Source organism: Geotrypetes seraphini, chromosome 11 (assembly GCF_902459505.1).
Source record: "Geotrypetes seraphini chromosome 11, aGeoSer1.1, whole genome shotgun sequence".
In the NCBI taxonomy this organism is placed as follows: Eukaryota; Metazoa; Chordata; class Amphibia; order Gymnophiona; family Dermophiidae; genus Geotrypetes; species Geotrypetes seraphini.
The window spans coordinates 122,955,179-122,972,655 of NC_047094.1; the positions used below are offsets into that span (position 1 = coordinate 122,955,179).

Genomic DNA, 17,477 nt, shown 5'->3' on the forward strand with positions numbered 1-17,477 from the left:
TGTGTATTTGGAATAACCCGAAGCTTAAGCATAAAGGTAAAATGTTTTTCTAAAAAAAATGGCAAGCTGCAGGGATTTGGTATGTTGACCAACTTCTCAGCAGCAACGAGACTATCCCTTTTGATATCCTTTGTTCTCAATTTCCTTCAATGGCGAATTCACATTCTCAGTGGACGAACCTGTCATCATCCATCAACGCCTTGGTACCTTCTTTAGCTCCTTCATCACAGCAAGTTTCTTTCTTCCATTGGAGTGACTTGATCCTGACCCAAGGCAAGGCGGTGTCAGTCTTCTATAAGATTCTACGAGACTTCAAACATACGTTTTCACCTCATGACTTGACACAATGGTCTTCCATGCTGTCATCTCCCATCACTGATATCAACTGGAATCTTTTTTGGTCCAAGACCAACTGCCCACTCTTGTCAGCCAGGGTGGCTCAATCCCTATATTTCGTTATGTGGCAAGCGGTATGGACTCCTCATCGCATGTGGAAAGCAGGATTGCGCCCGGACTCCTCTTGTTGGCATTGCCGTCTCGCTGATGGCACTCTGGACCATATGCTGTTTCACTGCGTTTGCTTACGTCCTTTTTGGAATAGTATCTGGAAAACTATCCAATCTATTACAGATGTTCATGTGGCTATTTCTTTTGACATTATTCTACTTCGTTCGCAACATCCCTGCTTTGCTTCTATGGATTGCCCTTCTAAACTCCTAGACGTGATGATGGCCACTGCAATTATGCATATCCTAAAGAATTGGAAGTCTGCCTCCCACCTGGATTATACATTCTGGAGGAATTCTGTATGTATGTATAACAAACACGAAAAGTATGCTGCTGAGAAACGCTCTATATCTTTGATGCCTTCTGTTCCTCCTCTCCTTGGACGTTCCTTGACAGGTACCTTGCTTCTCACTCCTAGACCATTCTTTAACTATAACCACGATTACGTTCTTTCCCTTTTTTCAGCTTTCCTTATTCCTTTTCTTCTTTCTTCTCTATCATTATCGGATTCTATGGATAATGCAGATCACTAATTTGATTGTATTCATTTGCCTATTATCCTGGTTATGTATATTTCAGATTTATTTTCCGTTATGTTTTCTGTTTTTCAAAATTTTCAATAAACAAATTGAACTAAAAAATAAAAAAAAAGAAAGCCGTGCATGCAAATAGATCTCATGCATATTCATTGGGGAAATCCTGAATACCCGACTGGAATACGGTTCTTGAGGACCAGAGTTCCCTACTCGTGTTCTAGACAGTAGGGTTATTTCCCTGCAGAAGGAATCCACTCTGGATTTTTCATTCTGCCTGTATAGTACTTCACTGTGCAGTTTAACACCCTCTACAGTTTTTTCCTTCTGTATGCATGGATGCAGTTGTGTGTGTTCTGCTCTCCCCATTTTATTGTTTTAATTCAATGTAATTTCGTCCCCTTTTTGGGTAATTTAGTGCTTGGAGCAATTTTAAAGCTCTGCCTGCTTAAGAATTTAAACTTTGGTATGTAGCTGTCAGGCCGATCCCTCTGGGTACCTGTTGGCCAACCTGCATAGTTTTTTCCAGAGCTCAGGGCCATCCCTGAAGTGGTCTTACCTTCTGTAAATCAGAGGTCGAGCGCAGGCTGTTAGGCGCCCTTAGGAGGCTCAGTGGTGCACATCTGATGATCCACAAAGGTGGAGGTATAGTCAGACATTGGAGTTTTACTGGCAGTCTGAAGATCAGCTTTGTAGGAGCATTCCCAGCATTTCAGGAGTGATTATTCTCATCCAGCTACTGTGAGAGGGCTAAATGCAGGCTTGCAGCACTTCTAACTGATCCTCTCAGGTCACAGTGAGTACACATGTTGAAAGTTTGTGAGAATCACACACTTAAAGGCCAATAATAAATAACAATTTAAGAGTGAAGTCAGTCCAAAACTTAAGCCACACTCATAAAATCACTTCTTTTGATTAAATATGAATAAATAAGTAGTCAATCTTCCAATAACATTTCAATGCAATTTCATTTGTCTTGAATATACTCAGTCAAAAATCATTTCATTAACTTAGTATATAATGACCTCAGCGGCTACACTCAAACTGTCTTTTTCTTGTATAGTTTGAGTAAATGTAGCAAGCCTCCTCATTGGTCATAATTCTAATCTAATCTAATCTAAATCTTGGGTTTATATACCGCATCATCTCCGCAGATGGAGCTCGACACGGTTTACATGGTTAGGGAAGGAACGGAACTCCAGTGGAATTATATAAGTATGAGAGAAGAGAGGTTGGTGTGAGAGTGCCAGGAGCGGGACGGGGTTACGTTCTGGAGAAGAGCCAGGTCTTCAGATGCTTACGGAATGGTAGAAGGGGGCTCAAATTGCGGAGAGGGGAAGGGAGACTGTTCCAGAGCTGAGTGATTCTGAAAGGGAGGGAAGAGCCAAGTTTACCAACAAGGGAGATGCCTTTTAAGGAGGGGTAGGATAGTTTTAATTTTTGAGTGGATCTAGTGGAGGTTGGATTTGAGGAATTCCAGGATAGAGGGATAAAAGGAGGAAGGATACCGTGGAGGATCTTGAAGGTTAGGCAGGCACATTTAAAGTAGACCCTGGAAATAACGGGAAGCCAGTGGAGTTTGGATAGGAGCGGTGTGACATGGTCAAATTTACTTTTTGAGAAGATAAGTTTGGCCGCGGTGTTCTGGATTAGTTGGAGTCTGTGGAGGCTTTTCTTTGTTAAGCTTAGGTAAATGGAATTGCAATAATCCAATAATTATTTCATTACTATGAAAAACTCATTAATGCCTTTAACAGACTTATATTAGGCAGTAGGGAGGGACTCTGATGTGAATTTGCATTTTGCTATTAGCTGTATTAAGAGCTCTCCTCTTGTGGATTCTTACCAGGATTGCACAATATTAACGCTTTTAGAGCGTTTTGGTGCCATGTGTTGTGTGGCGCAATCGGAAAGGGGGGGGGCGCACAGTGTCCGGCTTAGCCTCTCTCCTGCTGAAGCAGGTGACCAAATGCTCAGCTAGCCCAGCGGGGAGGCTTTCATGGGTTTCAGAGCTTGCCAAGGGTGGTAATTCCTTCTGCCAGGCTGCGGACCCTGCACAGCCTCAGAAAAACTCAGTTTAGCCACTTTAATGTGACCTATGCCCCAGGAGCCAGACACCTTTGCAACATTTTTGAAATTTTTGTGCTCTGAATTTCGGGCCACTGTGTTTTCCCCCTGTGCAGTCCCAATCCACTTACACGGCGTCTCTCAGTGGCATTACTTCTATGGACACATTCTAGACCAGGGGTATCCAACCTTTTGGCTTCCCTGGGCTGCATTACCCGAAAAAAATTTTCTGGGAACGCACAAACACTGCAGAAAGACAGAGGAGGGAGCCAGCAAGACGGTAAACACCCGGGGGCAGCAGAGGAAAGCACTGCATCGCCCTTGACCAGGGCCGCACAAAATACTTCACGGGGCCGCATGCAGCCCTTGGGCCGCAGATTGGACACCCCTGTTCTAGATCCACCCTGTGAACAGTGGCTCGTGGACTGTAGGGGGCGATAGCTGTGGTACATTAATGGAATGGACAGTGCAGGACATGATGGTGCAGTATTTTGTAGAGTTTTTTTTCTACAAAAACACCTGCTTTTTGTATGGTTCTGGGTAACTCTAGTTAGATACAAGCATATGTGTTAGTTAAGGCCAGGCTCAATAGAAGCGTACGAAAAGTTGGTGAATAAAAATCTGAATATGGATGTAGCCAAAGCCAGAAAAACACACTATAGATTAATATTAAGGAAAAGCATAATAATATTCTTTTTATGTATTTTGCTATTAAGCCAGAACATAGAGGAAATCAGGATATACATGATACATAGAAAGATATTAAGAACTCCATCTTGAGGTAGTGACTCCATTTCGTGTTAGTGATTTTCTCTTTGTCTGTCTTTGTTCATTTCCCGCCTTGAGTCTCGTGGGTCTAATTGATAACAGATGTGTTTGAGCTGGGTATACTGGGCATAGAAGAAAAGCTTTCTTGCATTAAATATGAATGAAATATATTGTGTGGATCTGTGGATGAAAGGGGCCCCGAATGAATAATGTATGAATGATGTGTGAAGGTATACTAAACATGAGAGTGGGTTTTGAAAAACATATTTTATATATTTGAAACATAAAGAAACATAAAGGGAGACTGGGAGGCAACATCTGGGGTTTCTGTGTGTGTGTCAGTAAAACTTGAAACTGCCAGTTTTTCAGAGCAGGGGGGAACAGCCCCTCCCTTTTTTTTCTGTGCTAACAGAGACATGAACTTTTCAGCATTTTTAAATGCTGGCTCTCTTGAAACAGATAAGCAGGTTTAGATTTAAAATTTTCTTTGGCTATGTTATAAGATGGTTATGTATATTCAGAAATGAATGTAAACGAAAATATGATTTCTCAAACTTTTATTTTCATGTTAAAAGGTCTTTGTTCAAACTTAAGGACAGCCTCTGTTAATGGATTGGCTGACAAGTAATGATGTCATGCAGCACAAAAGGTACATATGGGGGAGCAACGAATTAGTGCAGTGTTCCCCCCAGGGCCTTTCAGCCGGGCGCTACGCCCGGCTAATTTAGATGACCGCTCGGCTGTCATCTATCGCAAATCCTGCTGATGCTGCCACTGCTCAACATAAAAAAACAAAAAAACCACCTCTCACTGGCTTGGAGACGCGAATTGAGTGATTTGTATTTATGTCACAGGCAACTGCCTTAGCCCGTAGCGAACTCATGCTTCGGGGCTCTAAGGTGTGTGTGCCTACTTCCCTTCTCTTCCCTCCAAAACCGAAAGTTACATCCTGGGGGGGGGGGAAGAGAAGGGAAGCTGGCACGCACACCTTAGAGCCCCGAAGCATGAGTTCGCTATGGGCTAAGGCAGCTGCCTGTGAAATAAATACAAATCACTGCCGATTTATAAGCACGGGACGGCACATTAGAAGCCAATCTGAAGGGCAGTCTTCAGGTTGCCTCCAGTTTTGCTCGGGAGGGTTACTGAGCTATTTTTCTGGTTCTTTAACCAGGCTCTGTTCTCTGATTGGGTATGTTTCCCTGTCTCCAGAAAGCAGAATAATCCTGCTGTGTTGAGTGTAAACAATACCTCCCACAAAGCTGCTGATAATGCCTCTGCTCAGATCGTGTGGCTGCAGTGAGTCTGGGAAGACTCTGGGAGAAATAAAGGTGTCAAGTTCCCTTCAGTTCCTGCAAGCAGGGTGATCAAGACCATGTGGGGGGTTTCTGCCTCGGGAAAGCTTAGTTTTTGGTCTCCTGGATTGTTACTCGGTTTGTAACGTCATTTTTTTCTTGAGAGGGAGCAGAATCTGAGTTGTGCCTCTGCCACTTGAATTTCCTGGCAAAGGAAGGGGGTCAGTTGCTCTGATCTTTCCTAAGTCACAGCAAATGCCCATCGACCCCCAAAGGAGGCAGGACGGCAAGTCATTATTAATCAGTTGTATGCATCTATGGGTAGCAAAGAGAGTTTTCTCACTGGGTTCCAGTGCTGTTTGCTATTTGAACTGCAGTGCTTAAGGTGTGCAGCTCAGAAGAGAGGTGTTTTGTTTTTTTTTTGTGTAAAAAAAAAAAATTCTATCCCTTACAATACAGGGAAAAATCTTGGCAAATCATCAGATGAGAGCTGCTACTTGAAGCTCCTACGATGGCATGATTTTGAAGTGTGGGGATTTTCATGCTGTGCATTGTGCACAGATTTTGGTATGAGTTAATGATCGGCCAAACGGGGCTTTGTGCACGGCTGCTGTTTCCAAATCCTGCAAGAAGGTAGAGTTGTAGTTCTATGACAGAAATCGAGTTTTCTCTGGGCTATTTTCAAAACTTCAGGCCAATGAAAAGTTTGTGGATGCTTTCTCTTTGATAACTGGTACACCACATCCATCATGAAACTAAGAGCACTGAGCACTTTCTCTTTGAAAAAGTCATCCAAGAAAATAAGTATTCCCATAGATTTAAACCTTCCTTTTCTGGAAACAGCATCTGGATAAATAGCTTAAAAAATTGCTCTTAATGCATAGACTTTCCTAAGTTTGGGGACTGGGTAAAATAAGGATTGCCTGGATCCCACAGATCTCGCACATCTTTGTGGCATGGGGTCTGCAGGGCATTTTAACACCCACAGACCTCACGGTTCCCACTCACCCTTGAGGTAAGCAAATTTTTAAGGATGTGAGGTAGAGATCCGCGAGGGGCCTGCAAGATCCTCGTTTTACCCAATCCTCTAGGTTTGTGCGTTGTCACGGTGTCAGGTCAAAAGCACGCCGGGACAAAGGCGCGCGCAGACAATTGAGCGCAGCGCGGAGGTGCGCGCCACAGAAAATTACTGTTTTTAGGGCTCCGACGGGGTGTGTGGGGGGGAACCCCCCCACTTTACTTAATAGAGATCGCGCCGCGTTGTGGGGGGCCTGGGGGGTTGTAACCCCCCACATTTTACTGAAAACTTCACTTTTTCCCTGTTTTTAGGGAAAAAGTTAAGTTTACAGTAAAATGTGGAGGGTTACAACCCCCCAAACCCCCCACAATGCCAGTGCGATCTCTATTAAGTAAACTGGAGGGGCTCCCCAACAAAAACCCCCGTCAGAGCCCCTAAAAACTAATTTTCTTCGGCGCGCCTCCATCTTACGCTCAGTTGTTGGCGCGCGCCTTTGTCTTTCGCGGGGTTGTCTATGAACCGTTGTCACTATGCACAAAATACATATTTTTGTGTGGTGTTTTGGGGAGACACGAGTGACTAATTATACTTTTCTTGGGTCTCTTTTTGGTATCAAACAAAGTTGTTCCTTAAGGATCTTTTTCCTGTACATGTTCTTGCCCTAGATGGAAACACAAGGAATGGACTGTCATAGGAAAGGAAGGATCAGAGAGAGGGTGGACAGTGGATACAAGGATCAGAGAGAGGGTGGATAGTGGATGCAAGGGTTAGAGAGTGAGTGGACAGTAGATGGAAGGGGTAGAGAGGGCAGAGGCTGGGTGGAAGGGGCAAAGAGAGATGATAGATGTTGCAAGGAAGGGAGTGAGGACAAACGCTGAATAGAAAGAAGAGAGTGAAGAGAAGATGATTAAAGCAGAAACGACAAAAGGTAGAAAAAAAAATTTTGTTGCTTTACGTAGAATCAAGTAGTATTGTAACTATTGATTAAAGTTTATACATAGGAAATGGAAATAAGGAAGTTTTATGGGACTAAACCCCTTTCCTCAGGTCAGGACAGGATACCATAACAGCTGTATACTGTACTGTCTTGAAGAAAGATTTGGTCTCTGAAAGCTAATTGAAAAATGGATTAATCCAATAAAATGGTATTTTCTTATTTCTCTCTTCCCTGTTTTAATTCTATTTGTTAATTTGTAAAGTGGTGATTGTTATATATCAGTTTTTTTAAATTTACATCTACTGTCTTTATATTTTGCACAGTAATAGGGGACATGTGCCACTGTTTCTGTGGTGTTGCATTATATGCAGTCTGATTTCTTGGTTCAGTTTAACTTTTGTCTACATATTTCTAATTTTAGTTTGTGATTTTTCCATATTGGGCGAGGGTGTATCTGTGTTCTGTGTGTATAAAAAGGACATGGCTTTCTGTTAGCAATAACTGTACAAGATCAATTGACTGTGCAGGATCTGGCTTTAGTTTTACAATGCGTGTGTTGGTGTTCTAGTGCTCACTGCAGTGTTTAAGATGTTGCCTTTTCCTAGGTGCACCCTTGTTGTGTGACTCATGGATTATTACTAAAAATATCTTTTTTTATATAGAGAAGGATTTAAAAAAAAAATGATCAGCACTGGCTGTCATATATACTAGGTATCACATGCAATTGACTTGTACTTAATCAAGAGGGAAAGACCTCAGCAACCTGCTCCATGCACCAAATAAGCAATTCAAGCAATGGTTTCTTCAGCAGGACAAAATCACCATCATCGGTCATAAAACCCTCACAACCACCCGAAAAAACTTATTCTAATGGTGTCTATAGCACCAAACTCTTTAAATCGGTAAGTGGTTGACAAAAATGTATATATATAATGCACTTATCTGTTCACAAATAAGGGCTCTTATTTGCGCATGCTCAAAGCCTTCTGGTCTCGCTCTCTCCGAGATTATCTCGCTGATATTTCGCTGAGGCCGACTGGGCATGCTTTACCTCCCCGTCCCAGGATGACGTTGACTCCAGCAGCTCAACAGGAAATGCTGGAGTTTGTATCTCTGTCGGAGCTGCTGGCTTTGCCTTTGACCCCAGAAGTGATTCGATCTTTGCTGAGCTACCATCAAGCGGCAACTGAAGGAGGAGGTACTCGTTGAGCGATGAGTTAGGAAAACGGACCACAAGTATCCTCGGTGCAAAATCAGATCCCTGATTAAACCGGTGGTGGTGGACATGGAGGCATTGTGGGGAGCCATGGAAAGCATTTATCAGGTATGCTCCCACTTTATTACTACAACACAAAATACTGCACTTCAACTTAAAACTTGTGAAGAAAAAATTAAACATCAGTCTGGTAGATTAGACCAAGTAGAGAATTTGGCCTCAGAGTTAAAAGTTTCTTCCAATCTTCAAACAAAGGATAAAATCCTATTAATTAGGACAATTGAAAATCTAGAAAATTGTAACAGGAACCTGAACTTGAGATTATTTAACTTTCCTGTTTATAGAATGCAATCTCCTAGAGAACATAAGCAGTGCCTCTGCTGGGTCAGACCAGAGGTTCATCTTGCCCAGCAGTCCGCTCATGCGGCGGCCCATCAGGTCCAGGATCTGTAGAGTGATCTTTTTCAATCTTTTTTGATATCGGTTCTGAAATACTCTGAGACTAATATATATCCGCTGCAGAAAATGTACTACCTTAATCTACTGAAACAAGAAAAAGATAAATCATCTGCACCCCTTGGAGACTTGGATCTTATTGGGGTGTTAGAGTCCTCACAAATTGAAATCTCAGCAAGGGTTACTTTGCTTGTGACCTTTGTCTTTATGCAAGACAAAGAAGCTGTTCGTCATCTTTTTTACAGGACTTGAGTGTTGAATTCTATTGTCACAAGATTGCTATTTTTCCTGATGTTTCAAAGCAGATGCAGTCTAGGCGGAAAAAGTTCTTGACGTATCGTCAGTTAGTTTTGAGTTTGGGAGCTACCTTTCAACTTCGGTTTCCTTGCAAATGTTGCATTACTTATCAAGCAAACAAATATATTTTTTAATGACTCTGATCAATTGTAATTTTTCTTGGAAGGCAAGGCTGCCATAAGGGCTCCAGACCCCTTCATGACATCTGCTATCCAGGCTTAAATAATCCAAAAGAACTGTATTTTTTTCGGTTGTGTGTTTGCTTGACCATGAATGGTATAATTTCTAAGTTCAACTTCTCTTGATTGGGTATGGTTTTTCTCTCCCTTGATTGTGGACTAATAGGTGAGAATGGGATTGTTTTCCATCTTTCTCATCTCTTTTTTTTTCCTTTTGTATTAATGTTCATCAGAATGTATATTTTATTTCCTTTGTCAAAGTATTTTGTTCTTTGATGTGAAAATAAGTTAAACAACAACAAAAAAAGAGCAGAGTTTAGAGTTGAGGGATACTGCCAGGGGGCAGGCTTTGTGACTGGAGCTTTCGGTTGCAGTTTGGGAATACCTTTTGGTGTTTGTGCAGGAATAATTTCCTGTCTTGCTTCTCACAGTCTTTCATACCATCTTTACGTGCTTAGTGGCTGAGTGCTGTGACATAATTTAGAGAAATTTATGCAAAAGCAGTTACATTTGACCAAGCTAACAGACAGGAACAGATCAAGAGACCCAAACAAGGATGTTTCTTTAGACATTCTACCAGTAGAAGTTGTACAGTGGCCTAGATCAAGTATAGGCATCTAAGCACTGAACTGAGGATGGTCTTTTCTTTGTTCGCTGAAGCTGAAAACTTGTACACTGACTTGTTATTGCCCTTGTGTAAATAAGAGGGTTCAACTTAGGTTGGCAGGGAGTTAGAGAGAAGCATCCGTTTGGGTGTGCACTTACTGACTGGATAGAAGGTAGGAATGCATTGTGAAATCTGGCACATATTGCAGGCTGAGACACCATTAAATGAGACCCTGAAATGCCTTTATGTGTGCAGGGCTGACTATAAGGCTGTCTTTGTGTCTGGTTTTAGCTATTGGATCTGAAGATATTTGTGGATACTGACTCTGACATTCGCTTAGTAAGACGCCTGCGCAGGGATATCAGTGAACGTGGCAGAGAGATCGAAGGTGTCATAAAGCAGTACAACAAATTTGTGAAGCCAGCCTTTGATCAGTATATACAACCAACCATGCGATTGGCTGATATTGTAGTCCCCAGAGGTAAGGCATAAGACCATCACAAAGGACCTCTGAACCTTATGACATCATCAGTAGATTAGCTGATGTGATAGCACAATGTTAATAAGTGTTATCGATTGAGCAAGCTTTATAATGAAATGTGTATTAATGGTTCATTTAATAAAATAAATGGCAATGGTTTTATTTCAGGATTCTTCCATGCATGTGAAAGTTTTATCATCTGAATATAATTTCCTGAAACATTTTGACATACAGTTAATCATGGGAACAGAGAGATTAAGCAAAGCAACAGTAAAAGGATTTCCATTTTTCACATCTAATATCCATTAGCAATATCAATAATCAGTTTGAAAGACACACACAAGGAATGTAGAAAAGACATCCAGACCTTTATAGTAATTCTCTTTATGCCACAGCAGCTGCTAGAATACTTTGTCTGCAGTAAGATAATATTGTCCTTTGAAAGCAGTTATTGTTTAGAAAATTTCTGTCCATTGAACCACTTATTCTGGTACTCTTCATTCTCTCTCCTCTGTGTGGCTGTGATATAGGCAGTGGGAATACAGTGGCCATTGATCTGATTGTACAGCACGTTCATAGCCAGCTTGAAGAGGTATGTAAACAGGAAAAGACTCATTCGCTAAATTTTATAGGGGAGCTTGTGGATCAGTATCCAGTAAGGCTGTCCTATTTCTTCCAAGTCTTACTGAATCCCCTTTTGGTTCCTCAGTTCTTGTAACAGCCAAGCTATATATTTAGATGTGAACTCATCTAAATAGATAACGGCAGGTTTAATCATTATAGATAATGGCCTGTTTAAGAGGAAGGCCACAGTGAAACCATTATTCTTTTTTCTTGAGACAAATATTTCTTTTGCAAATTCTGAAGCACCATTCTGTCCCAGAACAGAGCAAAATTTGCTCCTTTGGAAAGTGGTACACAGAATCTTCTTTTGAGATATTTGTTGTGAGAACTTATGGAAAACGCTGCACAAGAAGGTTGTGTGGGTCATTCATTTGATATGTCACCTTTCTGTGGTACAGCCAAAGTGTTTTTCATATTATATACAGTATTTGTAGATTCTGTAGCAGGATGCCCCTTACCTGAATTAAATTGCAGCATGGGGAATATAGTTCAAAAGGCATCTACATGGCTTTGCAGCAGCCAGGAGATGCTTCTCTCTTAATTTCTTACTCTTGGAAATGCCGCCTCCTCTCACACTTCCACTAATGATTCCGTGATGTCTCCTCACCCCAGGCTTAATCTGGGAGGTATCCCCTAGTAAGATGGTGCTCAACAAGATGTATGTAGGTAATAAATTATGTGCTAGAAACCTGAGCTCTCTAGCCTCATTTGACAAAGGTTCTGATTTGAGTTAGAAGCTAAATGGAACAGAAAATAATTTTCAACCAGGCACAAAATAAAAATGACTCTTTGTGGAAGCTCACAATGATTTTTCTAATGCAGGGCATATTTTTAAAATACTTTGGGCAGGATTGAGAAGAATAGTTTGCACTTGACCAAAAAGTAAGGAAAAATCCTTTTGGTTTGGTTATTGAGCACAGAAGATCTGATGTCCTGTAGAGGCCGTGGTGAGGGAGAGCAGCACTAGCACTGAAGTAACACCACTGCTCTTTCTGAGAAGATGCATGCCTTTGCCATCAGAAGAGAAGCATCTACTCTCTTACCCCCACCCCTGTCTCTGCACCTTTAGAAGCATAATTCTACTAATTGCAGCATTCTATGGGTCCTGGCAAGGTATTATCTCATTAATAGCCGAACTGTTTTTATAGCCTTCATTTGTAAACATAAGCTCACAGTCATTTAAAAGATAATGTCTTTTTTTGTGTGAGAAGCCCAAGGGACACAATTTCAGCCTCTCCATAACTGTACAATAAAAGGAGATGTTATCCTCACCTAGTTTAATATATATTGAAAGTGTCCTTTATCATACTGCCTTTGATTTTAGTGTACATGCTCTTGACAGTGCTTAATACTGACTGCATTGTGTCTTTCCATGTTATTGCCGCAGCGTGAGATAAGCGTCAGGTAGGCAAGTTTGATGGTAATGCACCCCTAGCTGCAAAAACAAAACAACAAAAAGAGGCATTTCCAATATTGGGCATTGCTGAGTACTGAGAGAAAGTTAGCCCAATGCTCCATACTTTTCAGATACTTTAAGATCTTTCTACTAGTATGCAGTGAAGCCCCTGTTATCCAGCCTTTCTTCGCTTGGGGATATACTCATGATAAAGACTGCTGCCCCTGGACTCTGCTCGCTCTTCTGTATAAAAAAAGAAAAATCTGAGTCCATTTTGGGCCTAAGGCACTAGCTGTCTAAAGTCCATTCTCAAAATATATGTCCAAAATATATATATATATATTTTTTGAGAAGTGTTTACTTCAATGTCCAGCTATTTGATCGTCCAGACCGTCAAGTAGTCTATCTTTATACCGCATTCTTGTCCAAAAAATCGTCCAAGTCCAAAACGCCTAGAACAAGACCTTTTGGATGTGGGAGGGGTCAGCAAAGTGATGGACTGGCCATCCAGACATGGCAACAGAGTAGTGGGGCACTTTATAGGGCACTGCTGTGAACTTCACAAAAAGGGTGCCATATAAACATCTTACCACAACTCCCTGGTCATGGTGAGCCCCCCCCCCCCCCAAAATCTACTATACCTACCTGTCTACCACCCCAATAGCCCTTATGGCCTATATGGCAGTACAGTAGGTTATCCCAGGAAAAGCAGGCAGCATATTCTCAAGATGTGGGTGACGTCATCCACGGAACCCCGCAGCGGACAGCCTCCCAAACAGACTTGCTTGAAGGTCTTCAAAGTTTGTGAGTGCTGCACTGTGCATGCGTGAGTGCCTTCCTGCCCGAGTTAGGGCACGCGTCTCCTCAGTTCTTAGTTTTCCGCAGAGCCAAGAAGCCCTGTTTTATTCAGCTCTGCCGTTTACTGCCTTCTTGCACCGCGACTTTGTTCTTTCTTTTATTTTCTTTTGTTTAAGTTGCTGTGTGGCGCATCAAAAAAAAAAAATTAAAATTTTGTTCTTTCTTTTTTTTTCCACTGGTATTTCATCCGGCGGGCTCTGGGCTTAGGCCCTGCCTTCAGCCCTAATTCGGCTGTGGCTGTGTTTTTTGTTTATGTCCCGGCCTCATACCGGGTTTCAAAAGTGTAGCCAGTGTGGCCGGGCCATTTCTTTGACCAACCCCCCATTGTTGGTGCATTCAGTGCTTAGGACCCGAACATTGTCCTGAGTCCTGCCCACGCTGTGCTACTCTTCAAAAAAAGAGCCCTTCGCAGATGTCGTGTCAAAATTGTTGAGCTCTTTGGTACTATGGAGGAGTCTGCGGTGAAGGCCTCGACCTTGGTCTTGGCCCCAGTGGCGACCTCGTCCTCAAAGACCTCGAGCAAGTCGCCCTCAACCTCGAAGGCCTTGTCTGCTGTGCCTCTTAAGGTTTCGTACTCGGGTAAGTCTCCTCTTCCTTCTCCAGGTACGCTACCTAAGCCTCCAGCTGAGTCTCGGGCAGTCCAGGCAACGAGTGCAGTCGTGCCAGCCTCTTCGAGACCTCCATCCAAGCGTGCCTCCAAACATAGGGAATACTCATCCTCGAGGTCGCCCTCATTGGAGCGCACTGCTGCACCTATACCATTGGTCTCGGTGCCTATGTTTGAGGACGTGCTGAAAGCCATATTGACCACACAGATTATCTTGGTTTTCGCTCAGCTTGCTTCTGCCTCGACCTTGCTTCCTGCGAGCCAGCCTGAGCATTCCATCGAGGCACCTTGAGATAAGCCTCATCGGTTTCGACAATTGTCCTCCAGTAACTCTTCGCCTCATCCTCCCAGGCTTGAGTCTCCAGCCACCCAACCTGTTCGTGACGAGGGGGTCAAGCCTCGATCGAGGCACCACTCGAAGCATACCTCATCCTCGAAGCATACCTCGTCTTCCAAGAAGAGCAAAGGGTCTCCTCTACGGGGTAGACAGTCTCCTATACCTTGATTGTTGAGGCCCATCGAGACCCCTTCAAAGCCCAGGCAATAGGTCTCGACCTCCACAGTCTTCTATGCCTCTTGCTTCTCCACATCGAAGCATGTCGAGGTCGAGGACTCCTTCCTCGAGATCACTCATGAGGGATCCTCCTTCACCTGTCTCTCCGAGGCACGACTCGAAGCTCTCAATTCCTAGAACTCCTGGGTCTTCTCCATCGAGGCTTGTGAAACGTAAGCACTCTCTGACTCCACCGATATCACAAAGTAGAGCTTCTTCAGTGTCTCTTAGGTTGGATACAGATATGCCTTCTCAATATTCTAGAGAAGCTTCTCCATCCTACTCAGCAGCACTTAGATTTCACTCCTCTTCACCCCCTGAGGAAGCTTCGACTTCTAAATCATCTTCTTTTATGAAATTCATCTTTGATATGGGTAAGGCTCTTCAGCTTGATCTCCAGTCTGAATCCAAGTATACCCCTGAATATTTGGCCGAGATGGAGCTCCCTCATCTGCCAAAGGAAACCTTGAGACTTCCAATGAATCCTGTATTGAAACAAACATTTATCAGAAATCTTGAGACTCCTTATTCCATTCCGGCTATCCCCTCAAAAATGGAATCTCATTATCATACAGTTCCTTGCAAGGGATTTGAGAAGCCACAATTGTCTCATCAATCCTAGGTTGTGGAATCATCCCTTAAGAAATCTAATCCCTCCAAGGTCTATGCTGCAGTTCCTCCAGGCAGGGAGGGACGCACCATGGATATATTTGGACGTTGTCTTTATCAAAATTCAATGATGGCTAATAGAGTCCTCAATTACAATTTCATCTTCACTTATTACTTCAAATACTGCATAAAAACCATGCCTTATTTTTTTTCCTGGCTTGGCTGTACATCGTTTACCTGCATTTAAACAAACTTCAGCAGACTTTTTCACAAATTCGCCTTTTCATTCTCCAAGCCACTTATGATGCCTTTGAGTTGTTCTCTAGGGTAACTGCTTTTGCTGTAGCAATGCGATGCTTGGCTTGACTACACTTTGTGGATATGGATCCCAACTTGCAAGACCGTCTAGCTAATTTACCTTGTCAGGGTAATGAGCTTTTTGGTGATACCATCGAGGCAGCTGCCAAGCGTCTCTCCGAGCATGAGCAGTCCTTTGCCTCTCTGGTGCGGCCTAAGGCTAAAACTCCACCTGCTAAACTTTATAAGCTGCCTCCACGGCGTTACCCTCAAAAGTCTACTCTGGCCTTTTCCAGGCCCCGCCTAGAAGACATCAGCAAGCAACAGCATCAACAAAAACCTCAGGCTCCTGCTGCAGCTAAGTCGACACAGTCTTTTTGACAATCTAAGTCTGAGCATCACATCCACCTGCATCAATCAGACTTCTCTCCTACCCATAGGAGGTCGACTCCATCACTTTTACCAACAGTGGGAGCAGATTACATTAGACCTTTGGGTTCTTACCATCATTCGGGAGGGTTACTCACTTCAATTCCTTCAAGTGCCACCAGATCTTCCTCCAAGAGAGTTAACTTCCAGCATGTCACAACTTCTCCTTCTTCTTCAGGAGGCTCAGGCTCTTCTTCGCCTTCGAGCTGTCGAGGAGGTTATTTTCTAGTCCCAAAGAAGACGGGGGGATTTGCGACCTATTCTGGACCTCAGAGCCCTCAACAAATTTCTTGTCAAAGAAAAGTTTTGGATGCTCTCTCTTCCAATACTGTACCCCCTGATGGATCAAGGGGATTGGTTATGCTCTCTGGATCTCATAGGGGCTTATACTCGTATCCCAATTCATCCAGCCTCTCATAAATTCCTAACATTTCGAGTGGAGAATCTTCATCTTCAATACCGAGTCCTTCCTTTCGGACTTGCCTCATCTCCCAGGGTCTTCACGAAGTGCCTGGTGGTGGTAGCTGCAGCCCTGCAGATGCAGGGTCTTCAAGTTTTTCCATATCTGGACGACTGACTCTTCAAAGCCGCCTCTCAACAGGAGGTTATTGTAGTGACCCAACAGACTATTACATTCCTCCAAAGTCTGGGGTTCGAAGTCAATTTTCCAAAGTCCCAGGTACATCCTTCCCAAACTCTACAGTTTATAAGAGCCATACTGGACACGGTTCAGCTCAGAGCATTCCTGCCTCAACCACATCAAGATGCTCTCATTTGCCTCTGCCAACAAGTGTCTTCTCTCACTACAATCTCAGCAAGACAAATGATGGTCCTGCTTGGTCACATGGCCTCTACAGTTCATGTGACTCCTTTTGCCAGACTTCACCTCCGAATTCCTCAGTGGACTCTGGCATCTCAGTGGCGGCAAGATTGCGACCCACTCTCTCAACACATTACAGTGACTCCTTCGTTGAGACAATCTCTCCACCGGTGGATGCTCTCTTCTAATCTTTCCAGGGGTTTGCTATTCCACACGCCCTTTCATCAGAAGATTCTTCAACCTACGCTTGGGGGGCTCATCTCGACGGTCTCCGTACTCAAGGTCATTGGTCCAGCATGGATCATCTATGTCATAGCAATGTTGGAACTCAGGGCGATTTTAAATGCCCTCAAAGCTTTTCAACATCTTCTGCAAGACCAGGTAGTTCTTGTTCGGACAGACAATCAAGTTGCCATGTACTGTGTCAACAAACAGGGAGGCACAGGATCTCTCCCTCTTTGTCAAGAAGCCCTGAAACTCTGGAATTGGGCAGTTCTTCACAACATCTTCCTCAGGGCTGTCTACATTCTGGCGAACAAATTGAGTCGTCTTCTACAACCTCACGAATGGACATTCAATTCCTCGCCTCTACATCAGGTGATTGCTCAATGGGGCACTCCTCAGATAGCTCTCTTTGCGTCCCCCCACAACCACAAGCTGCCTCAGTTCTGCTCCAGGATATACTCTCCGCAGCACCTCGAGGCGGATGCTTTCCTTCTGGAGAGGATGAATCTGTTTCTCTATGTGTTTCTCCATTTCCTCTGATTTTCCAGACTCTTGTCAAACTCAAGACGGAGCACGCCACCATGATTCCTATAGCTCCTCGGTGGCCCAAACAACCATGGTACTCCCTTCTACTTCAACTCAGCACCAGGGAGCCTCTACTTCTACCAGTATTTCCCTCTGTGCTTACAGAGTCAAGGGTC

General features: G+C 43.4%; 1 protein-coding gene across 8 annotated transcripts in view; it reads left to right on the forward strand.

Moving 5' to 3' along the window:
• The window catches only part of UCKL1 (uridine-cytidine kinase 1 like 1), an 84,865-nt gene that overhangs the window by 20,032 nt on the left and 47,356 nt on the right, over nucleotides 1-17,477 (forward strand). For 7 of the 8 annotated variants that reach the window (XM_033962819.1, XM_033962825.1, XM_033962820.1 and 4 more), the window contains 2 exons: nucleotides 10,169-10,358; nucleotides 10,889-10,950. In XM_033962819.1, coding sequence (XP_033818710.1) covers nucleotides 10,169-10,358; nucleotides 10,889-10,950 — 252 coding nt within the window. Of the gene's footprint in view, nucleotides 1-10,168; nucleotides 10,359-10,888; nucleotides 10,951-12,369; nucleotides 12,387-17,477 lie in introns of all 8 variants that reach the window. The other variant, XM_033962826.1, reaches the window with a different exon arrangement.